Source organism: Tachysurus fulvidraco, chromosome 26 (genome assembly GCF_022655615.1).
Source record: "Tachysurus fulvidraco isolate hzauxx_2018 chromosome 26, HZAU_PFXX_2.0, whole genome shotgun sequence".
NCBI classification, from domain to species: Eukaryota; Metazoa; Chordata; class Actinopteri; order Siluriformes; family Bagridae; genus Tachysurus; species Tachysurus fulvidraco.
Window position 1 is genome coordinate 10,676,531 of NC_062543.1, and position 26,875 is coordinate 10,703,405.

Sequence of the window (26,875 nt, forward strand, 5' to 3'; positions counted from 1 at the left end):
ATAAAAAAAACATATGGAGGTAAATAAAGTTTTATTTACATGAAATTATGGCATGTTTTTTAATGTGTGTGTGTGTGTGTGTGTGTGTGTGTGTGTGTGTGTGTGTGTGTGTGTGTGTGTGTGTGTGTGTAGCATAATTTCGGTAGATCATATTTTGCCCTCTGCTAGGCGAAGGCATATTAAAAGTGTGAAATATTTACAAATGTTTGGCTTTTTTTTTTTTTTCTGGAGGCCTAATGAAATGCAATGCCCAATTTGTGTGTGTGTGTTTGTGTATGTGTGTGTGTGTGTGTGTGTGTGTGTGTGTGTGTGTGTGTTTGTGTGTGTGTACATGTGTGTGTTTGAAAACCCAAGTTATGACACATTAAAATCTTCCATCCGGGTCAAAAAGATCCAAAGAAAATAGGAAGAAACAACATTTACATTTACATTTACAGTACAGCATTTGGCAGATGCCTTTATCCAGAGTGACGTACATAAGTGCTTAAATCTCTAAAATTCGATACATTAATGCAAAATGATCACACAGCTAAACAGAACGGTACCCATGTGAGTTGCAGGAGCAGAAAAAAGGCCCAACACAATTATCCAATTCACTGACATCCAGTCTGTCAGAGAATATATACTGTACTATCACAGATACACAACAAGATATTTCATCTTACCTCAAGTAGTGTAGCATTTGCTATGGAAAATCACTATATTTATTGTTCTATGTTGTAATTTTTAATGGTTGTTATATTAAAGGTGTACTTTCACATGCTTGTCTGATAAAAAGCACCTGCCTGAAATTGCCATCCAGAGAAAAAAGTGAGCATGGCAATCCGTTTGTTTTGCTGGAAGTGATGTTTTAGAGTGAAAGAATATCTCAAACTCCTATTTCCTAGAACAGATTGGAGAATTTTGATATATTATGTAAAAAAAAAACATTTTCTCTAAATTTGAAAATGACCAGGTTATAATGCATGTTAAATGTTTAGATTTTATATAGGCAAAAACAAATGCATACAGTAGTAAAATGGCCAAAATAGCCTGAGATCACCAAAGAGCTAACATTGAAACGGACAGCTTGTAAAAAATAGGATTAGCAGTTTAAGTTTAATGGAGCTAGATCCATCTCCTTGCTACTACTAGAACCTCTCCTGATGGCTGTGACAGCTGTGCTCTCTTAGTCAGTGGATTACTGAACTGCAAGGCACAATATCCATGCTTGGCAAATCAAGGATTACGAGGAACTTTTGGATTCCCTGTCAGTTTCAGTCTATTCTACCACTTTCATAGGCAAAAAGGATACTCATGTTTCCTAAGCAGAATCTCACTGTCAAGCCTTAGACCTTTGTTCTGGCATGGATCAGAGCCTAAGTTGGTGAAGATGCTTGGCTATGTGTTTTACAAAGCTTCTGTCTCTGATAAGCCTTCTGTCTTCTGTCACAGTGGAAGCTGCAAAACACCATGATAATGGACTGTATATTTTTAAAGCACTTTTTAAAAATTGTGGCTATTATCCAAATAGATATAACAAATATTTTGCTCCCCTCGCAGACTGGATGGATCACCATTTTACAGAGAAAGTTTTTTTGTATATGTAGGAAGCTTATATTTAAAAAAGGTTTGAAATTGATTTTTTTTTTCATTGTCAGTGCTTCTGCTTGGACATTGTCTGTGTTTTCTGTCACGTGTCTCGTCATACTCACCTGGTTTGTAATTCTAGTGAGCATGCATTTATGTTCCCTGTCTGTTTTTTTGTTAATAAATCTTTTTTATTTTGTTATCCTTGTGTTTAGGTCTGGTCAGGTCACACCATGGAAGCACCGGTTGTAAATACACAAGAGAATAATCTGTCTCCATTGCTTGTGTTCCTTCACAAAAAACTATCTTGACAGGAGTGACTTGGGCCATTCAAACCCTATACACTCGCAGACGATACGTATGTTTTTCTCTGCGAGGTCAACATTCATACCAATTTGTGTATTTTTCATGTGCTAATGAAACTACCTTGTATATTTGAATTCATACTATTGATAAGTCTTATTGATGAGTCTTATGCCTATACCTTCCCACCATCAGCATTTTGATATTATGCTTTTGGAGCCTCGGCTTTTGTCCTTGTTTCCTATGTTTGTATGTATGACTTCTGTTTAAATAAATAGATATATAATAAATAACTAAATAAATAAATGGTTTTGATGTGTACTAGTGATGTCATTTCTAAGTTCATATGGTTTGCTCTTTTAAAATGAGACATAATATCAAGTGAATGAGACATCAGAATCAGATGATTTATCAGATGACCGTTTATCAGAATCAGATGATTTAACAAAATAAACCTAAAATAAACCCTCTGCAATAAGGTTATCACTTTACTGTACACACTTGAGTACCTTAGAAACTTTTGTTTTGTCTGTAGTGATGAAGTTTACACTCACTTTCTAAACAACCGACTAACTTCCGGCTTATAAACAGGGAACCAATCAGCTTCGACTCGCCTCTCGGCCACCTGTCAGTCACAGTCCGCGCTGTAACTGCTGCACGTGTCGGATAGAAACATCGTAAACATCGTAAACATTGCTGCTAGACTCTTTATTTTACATCTAATCAACCACGGGAAACTCAGGACACGGAATGGACAGGTTTTGTCCGGATCAAATGTCTAAAAACATCACTAGAGCTCGAAGTGTTACCATTTTCTGGGTAAGTGACTTCCAGACTTATTGTGTATGGCAGCTCGTGCATGTTTAGGTCAAAAACAAACAAACAAACAAACAAACATTTCTTATGGTTATGGCGTCAGAAATCATCTATGGTGTATGTTTTCTTTAGGAACTGTGCTCTTGTGTACAGAATTGTGTCACTTTCACTACATTTCATCTCACTTCTCGCTACTTTGTTTAAATTCTAATAAACATATTTTTTGTAAACTTGTATCTATTGCAAATACACTAAACGGTTCAAATGTAGTGAACACCTGACTATAAGAATTTGGCAGACACATTTATACAGAGAAATTTACATTTATCACATTTTTCTTTGTCCCCACTTTTTCTTCCTTAATTTGCATACAGTATTTATTTACACTTCACTTAGTACAGGAAACATCTGTGTAGAGACTTGTGAAGGGACTGAAATGTTTCTGTGGAGCGGTTTCTAGTAGATAAAAAAATCTGTGTTACAGTGAGCCTTTCTGAGCAGGATAGACATTGGGGGAGATCTAAAATAGAATATATTTTAGTTTTCAGTATTTAAAGTGTTTTGGTTTCATGTGACACACTTGGTGGTGACACGCTTTCCTTTTTGTTGGTGGTTTGCATGACTGTGTTTGTTCATCTGTCATTTAGACCAAATGGAATCTTCTCAGCTTAAAGTTTAATGTAGCCACAAATATGTTTTATTACACACTTTACTTTTAACCAAAGTTCGAGGAAAGTTTCACATTTGTTATTTGGAATTAAGATTAACGATTTCTACCCTGGGTTATGAAACTCTTCTCTGAAGCAGGATTAACACTGCTTTTGTGGTGATAACCATGCATTGCAGTCTCACAAGTGTACAGCATGAAACAATGTGGTGTTGTAATGCTATGGCTACTGTAGATGCTTAGGACCAGACACCTAAGTAATCCCCAGTATGAAATGTGAAACGATGTCTGTTTACCTGGAGTTTACAATCACCATGGGGAACTATTTCAAGTGTGAAAAACTCTTATGTTTCCTGTTAAGTATATGCACTGGTATTGTGTCATTGCATACAGAATATTCTTAATTTAAAATAATAGTTAAATAGTTTTTTAACTTCATGGTTGCAAATCCAGTGAATCTCTGTGACGTGATGAATAACTCAGTGACATGATGAAGTTATACGGTGAATAACTGCCTGAAGTCTTGAATCCCTAGACATCACCAGATGCCGTGTTTCTTCCCCAGTGTTGCTCTTCCAGCTTCTAGTTTAGTACTTCTTCCTGGTTGAAACTATGCATAAACAAACAAAAACTTCATTCATGCTTTATCAGCAGTCACATCATCAGCAAAAACAAAGTAAAGTAGTCCCACTGGCAGCCATACAGGTCCATGACTTCAGATGAGAGAGTACACAGATCATGAGCAGTTCTTTCCCTTTTACTTTAACTTAACTATGTGTAAACAATATATATTTATTTGCAATATGCTGTTTGTCATTCAACAAGTCTGTAGGATTGTGAGGATTGGTGACTATAGTATGCTGTGTAAAACAATACAGCAGTATTCAAGAAAGAAATATCCCCTATGCACAGAACAAGTGTTTACCATAAACACATCATAACGACTGGTTGCTGTTACTACAGTTACTGTGTCCTGAACAATATACTTGATAACCTTTTGGAATAATTTGTTTCAGACACTGATCCTGACCATGATGCTGTATCCAGTCATGTCGATGTTGGTTGTTCAGATGTATACAGCACTGACCGGCAGGTACCTCGCCGGACATCATTCTGTATTGCTCATCAACTGTCCTACTGAGCAAATTGCTAAAGATATCGGCAGGTACTCACACATATATGACCATTCTAAAATGAAACACTAAACTTTAGGCTCAGGGTAGTTGATTGGAGGATCAGAGTTCAAGCCTCAGCACTGCTTGAGCCCTTGAGCAAGGCCTTTAACCTGCCCTGCTCCAGTGGTGTTGTATCATGGCTGACCCTGCGCTCTGACCCCAACCTCCAAACGTATACGTATATGTAACACAATAAATACTTCTATATATTTTGTAATCAGCCAATCATGTGCCAGCTAAAATTATACAGATACGGCTCATCATCCTTAGGTAATGAAACTTCATATCAACCATCAGAATGCAGGGAAATATTGAATCTAATTGGTTTTAATTGATGGTCCCAGTTTGATTATTTCTGTAAATGCCGATCTCTTGGGATTTTCACACACAACAGTTTCTAGAGTTTATTGAATCGCAGTGGATGGAAATGTCTTGTTGATGAAAGATGTTAATGGAGAACAGCCAGAATAGTTTACAGAAACCCAACCTTAGATCTTAAGGAGGATGAGCTACAGTAGCAGAAGTCCAAATCAGTTTCTACTTCTGTCAGAACTGAAGAATCTGGCGCCAACAGCATGAATCCAATGATCACACCCTGCCTGGTGGAAGCCGATAATGGTTTTCTTGAGAATTCTTAGAGCGGTGTTGTTGAGCACTGGGCAAAGAGTTTGATGTCATTGTGTTGGTGTATTTTTAGCAGCACTGTGTTCACTTGACAAAAAATTGTAAGTTTATGGGTTGTTTGCAGTAACTAGTTTAAAACGCTGCACAGAGCATGCACTTGTTAACTCTATTGTAATAGTCTTACATTATACATTACAGTGAGTTTATTGTTTTGTTACACAAACACAAAATATATTTTACCTACACTATCATACGCAATCAAACAGGACACCGTCTAATAACAATCGAGTCAAAATAAAAATAAAAATTGATTTTAAAAAGTAAAAAAAATGTAGGTAGGTAGTCTCAGATTAGTTTTACCAAACTGAGGAAAAATAAATTGACACGATGTTTTAAAATTTCCGCATACGAGTACAGTACAATAACTGGTTACATATATGAACGTGAGTATGAAGAAATGAGTACAGTAGCACTGTTAATGAGTGTGTGTGCAGTAATTTGTTGGTTTCTGGATTGGTATTTTGTTAGCATTGACATCACATGTAGCACATGCACATGTAGTCTCAATGAATTCCAAAAAGAAATTGAAAACTATTAAATGGATTGAAATTCAAAAAAGTTAGAATTTGTCATTTGTGTGTTAAAGTCAACACAACACCTACTGAATCCAGTAAGAATCTAACCGTGGAATTGACTTACCATAGGATTTAAAGCAGCCCACATAAAACAGTAATGTGAGCGCTGGAAAATAAATTGATTTTTAAACCATTATCTGATTTCTACGGCATTATAGTGTTCTTTCGGAGGGACAAAAATGTGCGGCTGAGAATGACTGGCGTTGTTTCAGTGGAAAATCTCATTAGTGTAGGCTGTCATGTGCAAGGGATGCATACAAATGTACACCTCGTGATGTGAATATATACAGTACACACAGTGTGTGTGTGTGTGTGTGTGTGTGTGTGCGCGCGTTCAATTCAAGTTATTTATATTTACTTCTAAACATTATTCCATTATTTAGTGAGGTAAGAAAATAATATGCTGCATTCAAACGGGCTGTGTGTGTGTGTGTGTGTGTGTGTGTGTGTGTGTGTGAGAGAGCAAGTGGGTGAGAGAACACTGGTGTCTTTGACTTGGCATGCGGTTATACACAGACGGCATTTAGAACTGCTTAATACTCTCTGCTCAGACACAGGCACTATCAGTTCACATGGTTAATCTTACAAAAGACAATTCGACTTATTTCCAACTGCAAATTTAAAAAAAAAATTTTATTTAACAATTTACAGTATAACATCTGACATTGTCTCAAAGCAGCTTTGCAGAGGTATAGAAACAGAATACAAATATTAAAGTTTAAAATGAAGTTACTATTTATCTCTAATATTATACCTGATGATCAAGACTGGACAAGGTGACAAGGAAAAACTCACTGAGGTGATATGAGGAAGAAACCTTGAGAGGAACCAGATTCAGAAAGGAACCTCGTTCTAATGTGGGTGACACTGGACAGGAAATAATGTAAATGTAAGTAATGTCTTTTCTACAACAGTTTATAGTCGAGTGAAATTGTGCATCCAAGAGCTCCTGGGGAACTAAAAGGTCAGCGGCATTTCTGAGATTGTTACAGACTTAACACTAGTTCCTTCCTGCCGAAGTCTTCAAATGTTCACCACGAAGCTGACCGACACAATGGCAGTTCAAAGACAGCGTGATTTGTCTCCAAGTGGTTCTATCCACAGCAATCCCATGAGTCATGTACATTGATATTATTTCCTGTTCAATGTCATCCTCATATCACCTCAGCGAGTTTTACCTCATCACCGTCACCTCAGTCTTGATCATTAAATTAAATAAATGTAAATGTTAGAGATAAATAGTAACTTAATTTCAAACATTAAACTTTCTTTTTTTTTTCTGTATAGTGATTGAATGAATAATAAAAGTAATAATCTTAAATAATATTCTTGCTCCCTCAGACACCTCATGCAGAAAAAGATGGCAGCGTGTGTGACTATTCTCCCTCCTACATTCACCATGTAAGAACAGACTGACCTTTTGTTCTAATAGCCTTTACACACTACATCTCACACAAAGGCAATATAAGGTCGAGGAACGTGAAAACAGAAACGACAAATGTCAATAAATAAGATTAACAATGTTCTATACGTTTCAGGGTAAACATATAATGGTAAATATTTAATAACTTTGATATGCTAAGTTGGCAAATTGCTAAGATGGCAAATTTCTTTTGCAGTGTCCTTTTCTGTAAGTCTTATGAGTTAGGAAGTTTTATTATTGTTTATTTCTAGATTTATTTTGCATTGGCTGAGTTTGTAGTGTTGTACAGAATTGTAAGTTGTTGTCTTAGCTGTAGAGTTTTATAACATCTTTGAACAATAATAATTTAATATTATAAAAATAATTTTAAACTCCATGTACACAATAATGGTGAGGTGTGGCACTGACTGAAAGAACTGCAACAATCAAACTCATTCTCGTAGTACACTACAATTTCACCCTCAGATCGATAAATCGGACCTTTTTCAATCAGTTTAAACTACGTGATTGTGTTTAGCTGCTGTAGGGTGATGGGAAAGGGGAGGAGGACATAAGACTGTACAACGTACTATACAACATCTCACAGGTACATTACGGCAGGGAGGAAACATACCTTACTCAGGAGTAACTTCCATGGTACAGTTTCCAATCTGTATTTACTTGTTTTTACTTGCTGCTACTGTTCACTTTACATTTTATATTTCATCTAAAATAAAAAATAAAAAAAAAGAACTTATTTGCATATGGTTGTGGGGTGGGGGTAACTGTGTTGGGATTGTGTTATTTCTCTGTATGTTGCTAATAGTATAGCTCCATCCATTAAGACAGTACAAGACAGAACACAGTACCATTTTACCAATGGTATAAAGATGGACAAGAGAATTAGGAACAATTATCCAGCAGAAACACGCCGAGGCCTCCTGTGTTTCATAGATAAACAAAAGTTTTCAGAGTTAGGCCGATCGTAGTATAAGATTAGAATGATGCTTCTCTAGTGTTACAAAACAAAACAAACAGCGGCAGCAACCAGGCATCACTGGATACAGTAGAGGATTAGTTGGATCAAATGAAGGCTCGTCATTCAAACTGTACTTAGTATTGTCTAATAAATGAAACTTGTGGTTTAAGCTTATGTGAAATGAGTATTAAAGCTTATAGTTGCAGTGAACCAAGTGGTGATGAAGGAGGTGTAGAAGTCACCATCATTGTTCAATTCAATTCAAGTTTATTTGTATAGCACTTTTTACAATAGACATTGTCTCAAAGCAGCTTTACAGAACATAAACAGTCATTCCTTGTCATTGTCACACCATCATTGTCTTTGGAAGGCTGAACAACATTGGCTGCTACAGGAAGTACAACTGCCGGTGCGCTTTTTAATTACATTTACATTTACAGCATTTGGCAGACGCCCTTATCCAGAGCGACGTACATAAGTGCTTAAATCTCTAACATTGAATACATTAATGCTGGTTCACTAGGTTACATACTTAAGATACCATGAGTTTAAAACATTTGTTCAAAGTTACAATGAAAAAGTGTCAAAGTTTTTTTTGTTTGTTTGTTTTTTTTAAATGCAAAAGATAAGGACAGAAGTGCAAGTTGAAGTGTTTCCTGAATAAGTAGGTCTTCAACCGCCTCTTGAAAATAGCCAGTGACTCAGCTGTCCGGACCTCTAGGGGAAGTTCATTCCACCACCTTGGTGCCAGAACAGGGAAGAGTCTTGTAGTACACTTGCCTCTTACCCTGAGAGATGGTGGAACCAGTCGAGCAGTGATGGTAGATCGGAGGGTGCGGAGTGCAGTGCGAGGAATGATGAGGGCTTTGAGGTAAGAGGGAGCTGGTCCATTTTTGGCTTTGTAGGCTAGCATCAGTGTTTTGAATCGGATGCGTGCAGCTACCGGAAGCCAGTGGAGGGATCGCAGCAGCGGGGTGGTATGCGAGAACTTTGGCAGGTTGAAAACAAGCCGGGCAGCTGCTTTTTGGATAATTAAAGTGTCTTTGTAGACTAGGATTTCTTTCTCGCATCATCTCAAGAAGTGTTTCCTTTCATCTGTTGCTTAGTTGTTAATATGTTGGACTAAAGATCAAAAGGTTGAGAGTTCAAATCCAATCACTGACAAGCTCCCACTGAGGGCCCTTGAGAAAGGCCCTTAACCCTTAACTGCTCAGCTATATAAAATGAGTAACATTTGGTCAGCCATATATGTATGTATATGTATGTATATGTGTGTGTGTGTGTGTGTGTGTGTGTGTGTGTGTGTGTGTGTGTGTGTGTGTGTGTGTGTGTGTGTGTGTATAATATATATATTTATACATACATACATACATACACACGGCTGACCAAATGTTACTCATAGTAAATATCTATCTACATTTTAATAATTGGCTATGTTTCTGATTACATTTATATATATATATATATATATATATATATATATATATATATATATATATATATATATATATAAATGTAATCAGAAACATAGCCAATTATTAAAATGTAGATAGATATTTACTAAATATTTTTTTCTATTAGGTTCTACTGGAATGGGGAGATACAAGATGCTTCTGAAATCCTGCTGGTGTGTCAAACTTTAAGCTTTTATCACAATTAATTGAGGATGAACGTGAACATAAACGTTCACTTGCCCTAAAGAAATAGAAATAACATAGTTTAAGAAATACATGTTTGTTTCTTAGCTGGTGAGGACCAGAACGTCTATGATTCAGCGACTCACTGAGTCAGTAAAGTAAGTGAATTTACTTTTATTTAAAAAGACACTTTTATTGTGCAATAGATCTATTGTGTCAAGAATTTAAAGATATAAATGTTATTTGGATTTTTCATGCCAGTCTTTGTGTTCATCTAGAGCCATACATCCATACCATACTCCAGAAATCCTTAGTTTTCCCATTCAAGATGGAAGTGACTCGTACTTCAGGTGGATAGATGATGAAGTTCCTGATGTATAACCCAATTGTTGTCCATCGTCAAATGGTTAGAGAACATAGTTCTGGTCTTTAAAGGTTGCTATATAATTGAGGAGAGGAAATGAAAAAAAGACTCTTTTATCAAACATATTACTTATTTTAATGACCAAAGAGTGTGTGAATGAAATGAAGACCTGCACTTGCTGTACATCACTCTGTAAACCTTTCTTTAGTGCAGATCACACGGAATTAACAAAAGCATGCACCAAATGTAACTAGTTATCCATTCTATACAGAGTTCACATAGATACAGAGCTACAGGTTAGACTATGCTCCAAAGTAGGCCATCTTCACTTTCTTACAATCATCAGCCAATTATTTGGAACTAACCTCACAATTAGAGTCTTCAGAGTTATTTTATGCTTTAACGCTGTAGTGATTTGCTCTTACAAGTTCACTCATAATGCTAAAGTAAGTACCCTAGCCATGTCTCAGCAAACTTAGGTTGTCGACTAAGACCTTTTACATTCATGGTTTCTTCAGCAACGTTCCAGAGAACCTTTCAGCGTTGCTTCCTGTCTGCTTCATTCATGTTTCCACCTGCCCCATGTTGTTTCCCCAGTATTGGATTTGGACTGTTTGTTGACTTGGATTATTGCCTGCCCTGTGTTAAGATTCCCTTTTGGTTTTGGATTATTGGACTGTTATTCTTACTGACGCACACCCCCGGCTAGCTAAAAAGAAAATACAGACTCTCCCGGTCATATTACCATCATGCTAAACATGTAAATACAGTTTTTCCAACATGAATTATATGCACCATGAGTCTTCTCCTATAATGCTCAATGAGATTCTTTCCAGATTCTCCAGAGTCCTTGGCCTTCTCTTGTGTACTGGACACTGCTCTTCAACTCAGCGGTTTTAAGTGTTTTTTAAGTCAGGCCTGATTCTGTAAACTACTGGATCATTGACTTTCTAGTAAATTAAATCATAGATTCTTGGAAGAGGGAGATTCAGGGAGAGTTTCATTTCCTCTGAAACCATGGTGACCATAACGCAATTTATTCTAACAAGGTTTCCATTGTTAATGAGTAAACATACCCATGCAGAAAATCCTTAACCATACTCAGGAATGGGGACTGTTTTCTGTACAGCCATCCTTTTCTTTATTTTTCTTTTTGTTTCAAGCCAACATTGAGTGTTTGTTTGATTTGTTTGTTTGACCAAAAAACTCGTTGTCGAAGTTCAGTTGCAATTGGCAAACAACTGCTGCTTATGCATGTGGATTGATAAAACAAAGGCATAAAGATGGCATCTGCATAAAAATGTAACGGTGAAGGATCAGAAACAGGATCCGTGTTTAAGGACTTTAAGTTCCCTGACAGGGAAGTGTTATCTACTTCTAGAATTAGTGGCTTACCTTTGGAGAAAGTTTAGCTGCTAACCCCCTCACCATTAGTGTGTGGGTAAAATACTTGCATCCTCTTTCTCATTAGAGTTCCAGAGGTACGTCCTCATACTTATTGAATTGTACATTGTGTCTTAAAGGTGTATTGCTCTTTTCTATATTTATATCTTTATAGACTAGTGGTTAAGGTGTTGGACAAGGTTTGCTAGTTCAAATCCCAGGTCCACCAAGCTGCCACTGCTGGTGTACTTCCGGGGAGCTCTCTGTAGGCTTGCAGTGATTTACAATCAGATGTGTCTACTTGTATGCATTTTCCCCCACCATTAAATAAACGGCAACATGCACTTATACGACAACTGAGCGTTGGATGAATTCAGATGAAATCTGGTAACACACAACTTTGACCACTTAAATTTCATAAATATTTATTTAATATTATTGAACAATACGAACTACAGCAGTGATCTACAGCACTTGCTCAAATAATAATCATAGTAGTAGTAGTAATAATAATAATAATAATAATAATAGTTTTGTTTGAGGCCACATCTGAAACACAACCATTTACAAGTAGTACTTGGCATTAAAAACAATGGCAATACAATTTTTAAGACACTTGGTGTTTTTTTTTGTTTTGTTTTTTTTTAACTCTTTTTTTTTTTTCTTTTTTTTGTTTTAATTTCAATATCAGCAACAGATTCAGCGACAGTCTAAACAGATAATATTGATTCAAATACAAAACCCACTGTGAAAACAACGACAATCGCGGATCGGGCAAACGGAGGGACCGGAGGCGAAGAGAACAAAAATGTAAAACTAGAAACATCTTCCGTCAGTTGAAAGCACTGTTCACTCCTTTAATCAACAGGCAAGGATAAAAACTGCAGTGCAACAGTAATACACTGACGATCTATATGTGCAGAAAAAATAGTCGCACAATTTCGTTTTTCAATCAGGTTACTACTAGTTTAGGATTACGTTTGTTGAGGCGAATACAGAGTCAGAAAAAAATGAAGAGAGGGCATGCGTTAAGCGTAACACGATTCCAGCACTGTCTTTCCTATGTCTATGTATGCCAATGTTTCACGGGCCATAAACATAGGTTACCAGTTCACAATTATCGAACTTCCTTTCTTTATAGTCTGAATTTAAACCCTTAGCTGACATTTATATGAATTATTCCCTTCTATGTAAACTGTCTGTGGCTTGTGAAGGTATCAAATTCTAATTCTAAGGTTTCAGTATACAAAATCCCTTTTTCAGTTTGTAATTTGATTTTAAGGGAGGCATGCAGGTGTTCGGGAGCCCTTTAAATCCAGAGGCAAAAACCTTTTTTTTTTATTTTATTTAAGAGTGCACTTTCATAGTATCACACGTGCTAATGAAACAAAGTTTGTTGTCTCCGCTTAATTGGAACAGCTATAGGTAGTGGTTTCTAGGTGGAACTACTTGCCTCATGGGAGATGTAGTCAATGTCCAGTCTGATATAACGCTGCTAATGGGAGTTGTAGTAGGAAAATGGCACTTGTGGGAGACTTCTGCCCTGTTTGCAAAAGGTGTGCGGGTCAAGATTGTTAACTTGGGTGTAACATAACATTTACAGTAACTTACCGATATCCTTTATTAATGTTTCAGCACTAAATATATTTAAGAAAGGATTTGTGTGTTTGTATAACATTTTATATATATAGTTTCTATCTTTTAACTGAAATAATAAGTGTGCAATTTGACAGATAAATAGACAGATAATCTGATTTTGGTGCTTCAGATTTACATTCAGGTTTGGTTGCTATGCTATGCTTTGGAACTCATCCTGCGACCTGGAAATATAAGCTAGGACCTTAAGTGTTCCATGGCTATGGTATCATTGGGGGTTTCGAGAGTCGTTAAAACCTGATTGAGGCCCTGTGAGTTACTTCAGAAAGGATTAAGTCAAATCAAATTCTTATCCCAGAGCTTAGCTTTTTCTTTTCCTTACAGCATTTTGATATTATGACTGTTGCTAATTTCAGCTTGAGTCTCACTGAGCAGACACACACACGTACAGTACACACACGCGCACACAGTGCATTGTAACCTTCCTATCACACTGGTTATTGTAAACTCACTCGGGTGCAAAGCTTTGTGGTTCCATTTCTACATCACATTGTGTAGATGTGGACAGATACAAAAGTAAAAAAAAATAAATCAAATAACAAAATGTCAAATAAAAAACAACAATTAGCACGCAGGTAAAGTTAGGAAGGGGCTACAGAAGACACACTGCGGGATTGTCATCACTTCAGGTCTAGAATTTCCTCTTCGAAGGATGCGGAGAGTGTTAAAGTGCTGGTCAGGGGTGGGCTACCTTCATGGGGCTCTGCCTCTGAGCCAGAGGAACAATGCCGTTGAATATCGATGTCGCCGTCGACACACTCCAACCCGACTCTGGAGGATTAGACAGATCCTGTTTTAAAAAACGTTGTTTACACACTGCATCCAATATAGCTGTGTTTTTAGACAGGATTACATGTGTAATATATTAAATATACAGTACGTCATTATTTCATTTGTTTTCTGTCTTTTATAAAAAAAAATAAAGCTGTATTAAACACTTACTGTACTACTTCTCTCTGACTGCAAGTGACTTTTCATGAGGCATAAGCATAATACAAAAAGTCCTGCAGATACTTAAACACAGATAATGACACATGAAATCTCAGTGACTGAACTACATGGCTTTGACCATTTGTTGCCAGAAAAACTGTTTCTACTTGGAAATGACTTGAGAGAACGATCAGACTGGTTGAAGCTGATGGGTCACATTTAGTCAGACAGGAAACCGATGCTGTCTGTTTAGTACATTATCCTTTAACACAACTGAATACTCACTCAGTCATCTTTCCCCCACATTACCTTATTTTTATGGCCTGTTTAGTGTGGATTCATGATCTATAACCCAATTAAGTCTATTTCAGTTACAGGGTGTAACAATTCTAAATGTGGAGTAGTTCAGAGGGACTGAACACTTTGCAAGGCACTTAATATTAGGACGGGGAGATAAGCTTACGTCCCATGACAACCATTTATTTTACAGTTTGGAGACTGAGCACTGCTACAGAATGAGGTCTTCAGATATTCAGATCTCAAATAAATACAGAGCTACATCCAAATTGGGTCTGTGCTTGTCCATATTACTGTGTAGAACATTCTATATATTTGTTTACCTGTGATCATACTTCTCACAATAAATAAACAAGTTTCCTCAAAGATGACTAATCATTCAAGCTACCTAGCATAGCCTGTTAAGTGTCCTAAGTGGACTACACAGGACAAAAAAGTGAGTTATGTTGAAATGATGCTAGTTTAAACTAGGAAGATTTGTTTATATTTGGATTAGCCTCTTGTCATTAGCCAAGACTAATACTTCATGAAGTATTCATCTTCATCTAATTAGCTAAATCTAGTTAATTTATTAAGTCAATCAATTTAATTTCGCAGACAATTATTTTACCATTTCCGAGACTTGTTCACAAACCACACCTAATGTTCCTACAAGTAACAAGTAGGGAGTTGTTTTTGATTCAGCCATTACCTCAGAAATGTGACTTACTGCTCAGTGCTGGCGATCCCTGCTGGTCTCCTTTTTTCTTCCTCCTTTGTTTTCCTGCTTGTCTTCCTCTGTTTCGTGGAGCCACTGTCTGACTTGGTGCTGGGTTCTTCGGCTAAACCTGGAAGAAGGACGGAGGATCAACCAAAGAACCTTATTCACTAGTACTGTAGAGGTTTACCTACACACACACATACAGATCTCACCCAGCAGTTCTTTCCTTGTTCGGCTGGCGATCTCTTTGATCTCCATGCGAGACATTGAGAGAGAGGGTGTGGTCGAGATCACGGTGGTGGGTCCTATCACTCCAGGTGCTGCACCCATAAGCATCTTACTGACTAATGGTGATTTAAGTGGCCTCTCTATGCTTCGCCCCACTAGGTTAGAGAGTGGGATCTTATAGATGTGTTTGGAAGGAGCTTCGCCTGTGATAAGACGAGAACAAAAGGGACAACGGCATTAGATATTGCAATTCTCTCTTCTCTGGCACTTCAGCAAAGCTTTAAAAAAATGTTCAGCTGCAGAAAGTAAACAGAAATTAGCTCTGAATTCCCTTGAAACCTTTACTATGTTAGACTTACTATGTTTCTTGTTTTGAGAAGCTTTTATCCAGATCTTTCCCTCTTTCTTGTTAAAGTTACAAATTTAAAGAGACCTCTTCACCATTCGAACACTATTATCCGCTCCCATTCTGTCCAAACTTATGTAGCATGACACCTTATAACCACTAGAGGTCACTTCAAGGTTACTCCTTTTTTGGGAAGTCAAATAACATCCACTATAAAGTCGTGAAGTTAAAGAAGAGGATGAACTCCATCAAAAAAAAAAAAAAAGGAAAATAAATAAAAAAAAAAAACAAATAATAAACATCTATACCACATTCACTGCAAATGAATTGCTTGACCTGTTGTCATACAGTGACAGCAGTCAGCAGACATCAATAACACTTTAGTTTATCCTAAAGAGAAAAAAGGTCAGGAACAGATCATGACCTCAAACTAACACAGTCAGCTCCAAAATATCTTATGAACAGAACATAAACTTAAAGCGGCCATGAGTGATTTCCTGTTGTGCAACAAGTTGTAGCAAAGGCAAAATTCCTTTAGTCATCCATCGCAATGGGGACAGAGAGAATATAGTTTACTGCGCTTCCTAAATTCAATTCAATTCATTTGTACAGAGCTTTTTAACAATCTCAAGAGCAGCTTTACCGAAATATAAAAAAATCTGAATAAATTGACAAAGTTTAAAAGGAAGCCTATCCTCATCTTGGAGACACCAGTTAGTGTAATTATAAATAAGGTTCTTTCTATAACTGTATATAGTCAAGTGGAGTTGTGTAAGCAGGGGCGTTTGAACCATGTATGAATCAGTATAATGTCTGAATTCGATACAGATTTAAAACTAATTCCATTAAATATTCTAAGATGAATATAAAAACCTAAAACAGACAGAATGGAACCTGCCCGAATGACATCATAGAAATCAGAGTCATGGTGTCTGCTGTCTCAGTAAGTGGGTATGACCAGCAGAGGTCACCATCTCCTGAGTACTAGTCTACTTCACTCTTTCACCCTAGGATTGTTTCCTGAATCATATATGTACTCATGCATTCCGTTCAGTAACTGAAAAGTATCTCCATCCCAGGAGGACATTTTTCCTGTATGTCTGGAGTTGACTGTAGGTTCTGAATGGTATATATTTGGCATCAAAGTTTCCAAAAGCTCTGCATTTCTCAGTCTTCCAACAAAATGTAATCCACCTTTATAGTTTAATACAGCCCTATGTTTCAAATAATAATAAGTAGATTGTGTCTATGTAGCAAACAGGCACTTATCTGTAGGGCCTGTAGGTTATAGGTAGGTCTACTGCAAGTACATTTAAACGTACATTTGACTTGAGTGCCATTAGAATAACTGTGGCATTAAACAGTTTATATCTGATGTTGAAGGCTAGACTAAAAAAAAAACAATTAAAAACAGTTAGAATTAAGTCTAGGCATTGCATTTTTGACCAATATGCCATACAGAACCTGAAAATACTAAGGCCATGTGGTAATACTGCCATTCTTTTAACACATGCACAGGCAAATGGTTAGGGTTAGGGTTCAAACATATAATTATTTAATATTTACTGATATCTGTACTGTTACGGTTAAGAAATGTTTGCAGTCAGTTCAACAATTTCACTATTGAAAGCAGTCGTGTATTGACCCAAACCCAAGGTGAAAACATATGTTGTACTCAATATACAATATCTGTATACTGTATATACACAACATATTTGTCTTGTGTTTCTGCACCATGGACCAGGAAATATCTATATGAATGCCCAATGATATTAACATATTAATATGGTATGATTAAAAGTAAATGTCACAGTGTGTTAAACAATAGATGGGAAGATTTGTCCCATGATGCAGAGATGTCAGGTGCAGGTGATTGATAAAAGTACCAAAGTACCCTCAATGCCTCTCTAAATCATTAGAATCGTTAGTTTGGAGGGAGAGGTAGAGAAAGGTAGAGAGAAAGAAAGAAAGACACATTGTACACGATGAGTAAAGACACGTTGTGCTTACTGGAGTTCTACTCAAAGCCCAGTCAGCACGTGTCTGTGAATAATGAAGGCTTGGCCGTGTGTGTGTGAGTGTCTGTGTTAGTGAGGCATTCTGGGTAACACAGGCAAACGCAGGAGTCCCTTCAGTACCTTCAGAATCTTTAGACATGTAGAGGGAAAGCTTGGTGCCATAGGGGATCCGAATACAATCTGGACCAGGGGACGGAAAAAAGCATTACACCAACCCATATCACACACATTATTCAAACTGAGAAAGAACAAAAGACGCATTTCGTTAAAACACACAAGCATACACTCCACCACAATGCAGACACTGACAAGAGAAGAACATACTGTCCAATGTGTGAAAATAATGAATGACGAACACACAAGCATCAAAATTCACTGATTAAAATTTCCCCATGCTTTTGTTGACAGTGAAACATGAATGAAACAAGACATACCGTCTCCAAGAGGTGAGGGGAAAATGGGCATCTCATAGCCTGTTGGAGTCTGAGGAGAACTCTGGGAACTGGTGTCTCTAGAGCTACAGTTGGAGGCAGAGTTTACTGGAGCTGATGATATGAAGTAAATGTCAGACTAGAGGGGCAAAACAAACAAGCAATCAATAGAGCGGCATATGATGTCAGCAATGTCAGCATTTACTATTGATCATCATCACTCGGTGCACACCGATTATTATAGCTAATCTAATGTAAAACAGTCATTATAACTGATCTATCTGATTTGTGTCATAGAATGTGCTAGATAGTAATTAAATCTAACAAATAAAATAGAAAAATATAGATTACATGGACTTCACAGTGACATTCATGACGCAGTTAATGGGCGCATTAGTAAATTCTGCATTGATAAATTAATGTAAGGCAATGTATATATAATTATTTCTTTTTAAGTAGACTACAGATTTCGAGTTGGTCTATCACTATTACACTCACCCTAGATGCAATCAGATGAAGTTCTGGGACTACAGCAGTGTAAACCAAGTTTCCATTGACCACCAGTCGGATCTCTATGGAGTCAGTGGTGAAGGCCAGAATGTAGGGGAATGCACACACTGGAACACAGGAAGGGACATGGCACAGAGATCACTAAATCGTTCCGATAATGAATGCATAAGAAAGTAAGCGATATTGTAGCATGGGGGATATACAACACTGTCCGTCTCTGGAAGCATAAAAATGACGTAAAACCCTATGAAGAGACGTAATAAATTTCAGTCGCTTACCAATACCATTCGGCATTTGATTCCAGCTGAAGTGAAAGTCTGAAGAGTTGGGCTGAATCATAGGTGTGGCCCCATTGAATGGACACACCTTCTTATAGGCGCAGAGATCTGCAAGTAAGTAACTAGAAGGTATTAGAAATGGAAACATTCATCTTCTTAATGTTGTCATTCATGATATGATTCATTCATTCAGCTGCTAATGTAAGTCCATATCAAAAACTGACATCTCTTGACTGACATTTGGATAAGTATTCAGGCCCTTGGCTATGGCACTACAAACTGAGCATCCTGTTTGCTTTGATTATTTTGTTTTGGGAAGTTGGACAGAGTCCATTTTGGCACATTAAAATGACCGTGCGTATATTGTCCTATGAGTAACAGTGCATGTCCAAGTAACCCTGCAAAGATGTCTAGAATCAAACTGTGTTTAGACATAGATCTGGGCATTGAAGGGTATTAAACAATTTCCAAAATGTTAAATTGTCCCAGGTGTACAGTCATCATGTGAACTAGAAAATGTTTGGAACGACCGAAATCTTTCCTAGAGTTGGACATCAGCCAAAAGGCAATAACTCAGCTAGAAGGGTATGGGACAGAGGGGTGACCAAGCACATAACCTCAGACTGGGGCAAAGGATCATCTTTCACCATGACAACTACCCAAAGCTTAGAGCCAATTCAGTGTTAGCATAGCTTTAGCATAAGTCTCTAAATGTCCGTATGTGGATCAGCCGAAGAATAGAGTTGAGCACACTCCCCATCTGCCAAAAATAAATAAATAAATGCAGGAACTGATCAAATGCAGGTGTGTAAAGCCTGGAGAATTTTACTGAAAAGTTTCAGATTCAGTTGATATTTAAAAATTCACTGTTCACTTAGCCATTACGAGTTAACATGTGCAGATTTATGACAAAACAGCAATTGCAATCCTTTATAAAATAAAACTAGAACATGAAATGTGCAAATTAAAAGCGCTGAACATTTTCTTAAGTCAATTTTTTTGGGCTCCTCAAACCTCCTTGTTTGCCAGATATTTCTTGTTCATCCTGGATCCATTGCTTAATCAGCTAGGCAAGAACTACACAAACAGCCAACAACATGATGTAAAAGAAAACATGGCCAGTCCAACTTCTTCCATGGCCAAGTTGTTTTGTTCACATTGTAGTTCTCAGCAGTAGACAGGCTTCTGCACAGGCACTTTTTCAGTTATTTTTGCTTTAGTAGCTCTTTTGTTGGATTGGACCAGAAAAGCTAGCCTTTGCGGCACAAACATGCTCATTGGTAAGTCTTGGGTGTCTGCAACCCTGTTGCTGGTTCAGTGGTTTTCATTTCTTCAACCACTTTTGGTAATTCAGCCACATTTGAGGGTTTCCGAGCATGAACCGACTTTTTTAGGTCATGCCACAGCATCTCAATAGGATTCAGGTCAGGACTTTGACTCGGCCACTCCAATGTCTTCATCGGCAAATCGGAGACGAGCCTTTACAGTATGTTCTTTTTGCCCGTCTAGGAACTCTGTCATGCAGGCCATTTTTGCCCAGTCTCTTTCTTATGGTGGAGTTATGAACAATGACCTTATCTGAGGCAAGTGAGGCCTGCAGTTCTTTGGATGTTGTTGCTGGGTCTTTTGTGACATCTTGGATGAGTCACCACTGCGCTCTTGGGGTAATTTTGGTCGGCCGGCCACTCCTGAGAAGGTTCATCACTGTTCCATGTTTTTGCCATTTGTGGATAATGGCTCTCACTGTGGTCCCAAAGCTTTAGAAATGGCTTTATAACCTTTTTTATGATTTGTTCCTAAATTTCTTTGACTCTCAGCATGATGTGTATATTTTGAGGATCTTTTGGTCTTCACTTTGTCAGTCAGGTCTTATTTAAGTGATTTCTTGATTGCGAACAGGTGTGGCAGTAATCAAGCCTGGGTGTGGCTAGAGAAATTAAACTCAGGTGTGATAAAATACATAATAAATTATGTTTAACAAAGGGGGGCAAACACTTTTTCACACAGGGCCATGTGGGTTTGGATTTTGTTTTCCCTTAATAATAAAAACCTTCACTTAAAATCTGCATGTTGTGTTTAATTGTGTTATCTTTGACTAATATTTAAATTTGTTTGATGATCTGAAACATTACAGTGTGAGAAAGGTGCAAAAAAATTAAATAAATCAGGAAGGGGGCAAACACTTTTTCACACCACTGTACTCTTCACAAACGTCATTCAAACAGCCGATATTCTTAAATAGTTAAGAATTCTACTCCTTCACGTGTATTCTCACAGCACTTGTGTTTTAAGCAAGTATATTATTTAAAGTCAGATATAAAGCCAAATTTTAGTGATGTAAACGTAGTTGTAGATTATTGCATTATTAGTATTATTAGTAGTAATAGTAATAGTAGTGTTATTATTATAATTGTGATCATTTCATGGCAGTGAACTCAGACACTGACTGTTATAGCAGAGCAGTAACCCAGCCTCTCCATCTTCATACACGTCTATAGCCGCTACAAAATTTACCTGCAAACAAACACGTCAGACAATCAGCCATGTGCCAGCTGACACGCTGTACATATGTACACATGTGTATATGTGTGTGTGCTGCTGACCCGATTGGACTCCACATGGTGCAGCCTGTAGGCATCCCCTGTGCTCTCATTGATCAGGTCAAACTGGTGTTTGTATGCCACGCAGATCATGTGATCATTCTCTCCTGTTGGCCCATCGATCAGCGCCATGACAACCGGAGAATCACACAAGCAGATTTCCTGTGTCGCACACAGACAGGGAACACAAACAATGGTTTCCTGTAATTCCTGCACAGCGTGGCATATTTCGTTCAGCTTCGCCAGACATGAAGATTTGCTAACAGACGTCGATGTTGGCTTTCAAGAAAGCAGTCTAGACAACAATACACAACAAATGATAACAGTTATGGGTTACGTGTGAACTGCCGAAAATTTAGTTTTTAGTTCTGATTCCTTTGGGAAGTTTTGACGTCTCTAACGGTCTAGTGAGCAGTTCACTAGGACTGAAGGGTTTTGCCTTTCCATACCATACTATTTCACTAGTGAGCCTGCTGTGTTAGCTAAAGTCCACTAACACTGGGGCCGCAGGTCTAGGGCTGGATCCCCCTCCACATACAAGACCCCTCGTTCATTTGTAAGACGCAATGCAGTCAGTGTTTCCATCATCTGGACGCTGAATCTAGAAGCTTGCGTCATGAATCAACCCAGGATTTCTGGCCAACATAATATCAATCATATTTTATGAATCAATCAGGAAGCGTCTTTGTTTTTCCAAGCAAGCGCTGACCTGGTGAGAGCTCAAAAGGCTTCCAGGGAATGGCTGTATGGAGTTGGGATTTAATGTAAATAATGGGTTTTCTGACTTTTTGGAAGGTCTAGACATGTTTGTGCATGCACACAAACGGTTATTTTTACCTGTCCTTCTGGTTATCAGGCTGAAACATTGCACGGTATACAATTTAAGCAAACTTGATTAGTATACAGCACATTTTCATCCTCTCCTACCCGGATATACTGGAACTCCTCAATAGGGGAATCACTCGTTCCTATGCTTGTGCTGACGCAGCTGAGGCAGTCGAGTCGAGGGTGTTTCCTTGTTATTAGGAGGAGCTTGTTCCTAATTGCTGCCACGATGCGTAGCTCCACTCCATGGTGGGTGTTTATGGAATACAAATGGCAACCTAAAGTGACAGAACCAGCAAAAACCAAGGAGAAAAGGATTACGAGTGCCCATGATAATAAGATGTTTTGTAAACAATACTGTGAATAAATGATGCTAATGCTGCATTAACCCAACAGACCCCTGACCTGAAGGATACTTAAAGTCAAATACTGTCAAATTTTCATATCCTGGGTGCCTCTGATGCTATTTGACATAAGAAGATAACAAATGACAGAATTTTCTATTTAACCACTAAGAACATGACTCATGGCTTGATTTCACACCTTAAAAGTTTATACATTGGTTTGTACAGACGAAGTCTCTTATACCCTTGGTTTTTTCCAGTTTGTTCTCTCTGCTGTCACATTTGGTGCGCACGAGTTGCCGCTCCTCTATTCCTCGCTTGAGAGCGCTCAGTTTGTACACGTAGAGACGAGCGTCTTTCCCTGAAAATCAAGCGACATCACGTGCAGGTTATAGCGTTTTATACCGCATCGCTTTCGCAACATGCAACAAGCTGTTTTTATGTCAATTTGATGTTGATTGTAGAAGACACACTGCTGTCATGTTTTGAGCCCAACACAGCCAGGCAATAAATCAAGGCACAGTGGTTCCTCGTTACAGAAAGCTCAATTGATTTTCTTCAATTTGAAGAGCAGGTCTGTTGATTATCACTTAATACTCAACATACCAAAACACGTACCGCAATTCTGCACTGAATCACAATTATTTATGCTCAGTCGATACACGCTGGCTTTTTAAGTAAACCTGTATAAATTATACTAACTACGTTTTCTTGTCTTCCTAAGATATCCCTAATGAAATTGTAGGTTCTGTAAACAGGAAGTTGGCAGGAATTGGGGTTTTACTAGCACCATTACTAAAGAGAACTTTTACTCCTGTCCCTCTAATAAGCTTGTAAAAAATATAGTAAACCTTTGTGTGTGTGTGTGTGTGTGTGTGTGTGTGTGTGTGTGTGTGTGTGTGTGTGTGTGTAGGCCTGTGTTTGTGTGTGTGTGTGTATGAGCATCTTAACACCTAGTCAACCTTTCTTACACACACACAAACACATGCCTACACACACACACACACAAACACATGCCTACACACAAACACAGATGTATACACAAACACACACACAAACACAGGTGTGTAGACTCACACACACACAAAAACACAGGCATACACAAACACATACACACAAACACAGGTGTGTAGACTCACACACACACAAAAACACAGGCATACACAAACACATACACACAAACACAGGTGTGTACACACACACACACACATGCGTACATACACAATCACACATATACAGTACACACACAAACACAGGCCTACACACACACACACACACACACAAACACTGATGTATACACAAACACACACACAAACACAGGCCTACACACACACAAAAAAAATAACACAGGCATACACAATCACATACACACAAACACAGGTGTGTGTATACACACACACACACAGATGTGTACACACAATCACACATATACACACAAAAAACACAAACACGCACACACACCTTTATCAGCCCTCGTAATGAGGAGATCTTGTGGTTCGAGAACATGCATTTGTTTGACGGACAGAGTCTTATCGATCACTTGAACCGGAGGCAGGGATGGAGAGTCTGCGTTGGCATGGAAAATAACACAACAAATAGTTATCTCTTAGCAAAGAGACAAAAAACCACAAATCATCCCGTATTAGAAACGGTCCTTTGATTTCATCCGTATTCTCTTCATATGCAATATTTATTGCTGAGTTGAACATAATCTTTTATTCAAACTGTTATGTATTACAATTCATTAGTAATGAAATATTCAGCTTTTTAATTCACCTGCACTTATGATATCTTACCTGCAGTGGAAAGCAAGGGATCTGAGGCTACAAAAAAACCACACACACACACACACACACACACACACAAGAAGCAAGATTAATAAATTAGATGTCACCTATTTAGATTTAACCTGGATTCTTCAACCTATTTAATATTACTACACAATGACATCTGTACACATCTACATACTGTATATTCTCACACATTCTACATTTTTACAGAATTCATATCCTGGTTAATAACTACAATGACATTTTATTTCCATCTCCAATGAAAGCAGTTCTTGGTTTATTCATTTATGCTTCAGACATCAGTCCTGGTGTATTTAGGGCTGTGTTTAAGTAATACTGTAATACTGAGTTAGAATGAGAAAGTGTTGACACTCCCTTGTCGGCTAGGAATGGCTCATTGTTCAGGATGAGGAAATGTGTTATGCTACATTTTCAGCATGTGCACCAATGGTGACTGATAATGAGATTTCCTTACCCTCTAACAGCATGACCCCGGCTGAGTCAGTGGCTACTAATAACGACTGTCCCCAGGAATCGCCACAGACGATTTCATGTGCAAAGCTACTGCAGAACGACTGAGACTCCCACGGCTGGGAACGGATAGAAAGCCAGTGACGGATCTTAATGTGGGTTTTGAATTTGTGCTCAAATGCAATAACGACTGTATTAGAAAATAATATTGCAAAGATTGTTTACATTGATACCATTGCACACACACACACACACGCACACATACACACACACCCACGCACACATACACACACAACCACACACACACACCTTCCAGCATATCTTCACTTGTTGAACACAATTATGCCTGTAACTTTATCCAAAAAAAGGTGCATTTAAGCAATTTTTATGCATTTTGATTGACTGTGCTATGTGCTTCACTGTACTGCAAACTGGATATCCTTCTTACAGTAATTTTAAGATTTCAATTGAATTTTATTTATATAGTGCTTTACAGAACATAAAAGGTTTATGTACATTTATTAGAATTTGTCCCTAAGCATCTATTCTGAACAGGGTGTTATAAAGGAGCGATCACACTTCTACAGTTTCTACCAGTTCCTGATCTTACCTCTTTCCTGCAAAGACCCGTGTTTACTAGACTAGTAGGCGCGTCTCCTCTCACTATGGTCTTCAACTTCAGTGCCTAGTCAATCACAGAAAAACATAAATTGCCAAATCATTCAATTTTCCAACAGACACTTTGTTTGTTTTCTGTGTTTCTTCACTGGGTTTCGAGCTTGGAATTTTAAGTCATTTATGAACAATAATTGCAGGAGGGTTTAAAGCTCTGTGATCCTTGGTAGTAGAGGTCTTTACGGGTCCACTTAGATCCGAAAACCCGAGGTCCGACCCGAGCGGGTTCGGGTCTAAATGTTTTACGTGTGCCTCGGACACGGGTCGGGTATAATAATAGCGGCATCGAGTCTCAGGTCATTTAAAACGAATGTGTTTTTACCGAATGAACCCGAGAAGACCCGAACTACTATATCTCGTGTGTGTGCATCGACTCGAGTCCTTTTCCAACCTCTCCTCTGTTTGCCAAGACCGCTTGCGACATGTGGCTGGTTACTTTAGTGTAGAGTTATGCAACATTCGGCTCCAGTCGGGTTAAAAAAAAAAATGCATGTCGTGTTCGGGTAAAAAGTGATTCGGGTCACTTCGGGTCGGGTACATTTCTTTAGACCCGAGAAGACCTCTACTTGGTAGTATGCGTACATTACCTGCCCTATCCGGACAAACTCGGCCTGGCGTGCCTCTTCCTTCTTGCGGGCCGACTTGGGTGATTCAGGCAGCACGTCACTGAAGGAGCGACGGTTTAACATGTTCTGTGGAGAAAACGGAACCTACAGGAGCAGTAATACGGAAAACACACACACACACACACACACGCACACACACACAAATACGGGTCTTAGAGAAGGACCCCAGAAAAAAAAGCAGAAATCCAGAACAGGGCAGTAGAAGGCATGCAGGAGGCATTAAAGCAGGCACTGGGTAATAACCTGCTATTAGCATTTTAACAGCATTAAAAGTTTACCACAGTTAAAACTCATAAACCCAGAGGCAGTGGCTAAACCCCAGGAGTGGAATGCTATAGGCTTTTACAGTATAATTGCTTTTTTATAATAATTTTTTCAGCTGGAATCAGCCATAATAATATGAAGACAACAAAACATGAATTAAAAATGCATGAAGACTAATATAATGTAACGCTTTAATAATAATAAAGCACCACAAAAAATGTAACTTAAAGAGCTACATATCTGATAAAGCAATATGTCTATAATAATATTAACCGTCATCATCGTCTTCATCGCATTATCATATGTCTAAAACTGTTTATTCTTTTTTTTTC

General features: G+C 38.0%; 2 protein-coding genes across 13 annotated transcripts in view; one reads left to right on the forward strand and one right to left on the reverse strand.

Moving 5' to 3' along the window:
• Positions 1–2,462: 2,462 nt before the first annotated feature.
• On the forward strand, positions 2,463–12,236 carry zgc:63972 (protein CutA homolog). Of its 5 annotated transcripts, none has more exons than XM_047809063.1 (6): positions 2,466–2,691; positions 4,372–4,520; positions 7,131–7,190; positions 9,752–9,797; positions 9,916–9,965; positions 10,069–10,199. In XM_047809063.1, the coding sequence occupies exons 1-6, from the start codon at positions 2,623–2,625 to the stop codon at positions 10,163–10,165; spliced, it is 471 nt and encodes a 156-aa protein (XP_047665019.1). In that variant the 5' UTR covers positions 2,466–2,622; the 3' UTR covers positions 10,166–10,199. The 5 variants fall into 5 exon arrangements, with proteins under 5 accessions (XP_047665020.1, XP_047665019.1, XP_027034368.2 ...); XM_027178567.2 differs by having other exon boundaries at positions 2,467–2,691; positions 4,372–4,448; positions 10,086–12,236; XM_027178565.2 differs by having other exon boundaries at positions 2,472–2,691; positions 10,086–12,236.
• garnl3 (GTPase activating Rap/RanGAP domain like 3) overlaps positions 12,206–26,875 on the reverse strand; it is a 71,799-nt gene continuing 57,129 nt past the window's right edge. For 4 of the 8 annotated variants that reach the window (XM_027178558.2, XM_027178561.2, XM_027178563.2 and 1 more), the window contains 16 exons: positions 26,241–26,363; positions 25,589–25,663; positions 24,983–25,097; positions 24,514–24,540; positions 24,179–24,283; positions 22,962–23,078; positions 22,476–22,651; positions 21,552–21,710; positions 21,396–21,462; positions 18,949–19,056; positions 18,659–18,777; positions 18,164–18,299; positions 17,850–17,909; positions 15,350–15,568; positions 15,147–15,264; positions 12,206–13,981 (listed from right to left, as the gene is read on the reverse strand). In XM_027178558.2, the coding sequence (XP_027034359.1) occupies positions 13,831–13,981; positions 15,147–15,264; positions 15,350–15,568; positions 17,850–17,909; positions 18,164–18,299; positions 18,659–18,777; positions 18,949–19,056; positions 21,396–21,462; positions 21,552–21,710; positions 22,476–22,651; positions 22,962–23,078; positions 24,179–24,283; positions 24,514–24,540; positions 24,983–25,097; positions 25,589–25,663; positions 26,241–26,363 (1,875 nt within the window). In that variant the 3' untranslated portion in view covers positions 12,206–13,830. The remainder of the gene's footprint in view (positions 13,982–15,146; positions 15,265–15,349; positions 15,569–17,849; positions 17,910–18,163; positions 18,300–18,658; positions 18,778–18,948; positions 19,057–21,395; positions 21,463–21,551; positions 21,711–22,475; positions 22,652–22,961; positions 23,079–24,178; positions 24,284–24,513; positions 24,541–24,982; positions 25,098–25,588; positions 25,664–26,240; positions 26,364–26,875) is intronic. The other 4 variants (XM_027178559.2, XM_047809061.1, XM_027178564.2 and 1 more) reach the window with 3 other exon arrangements.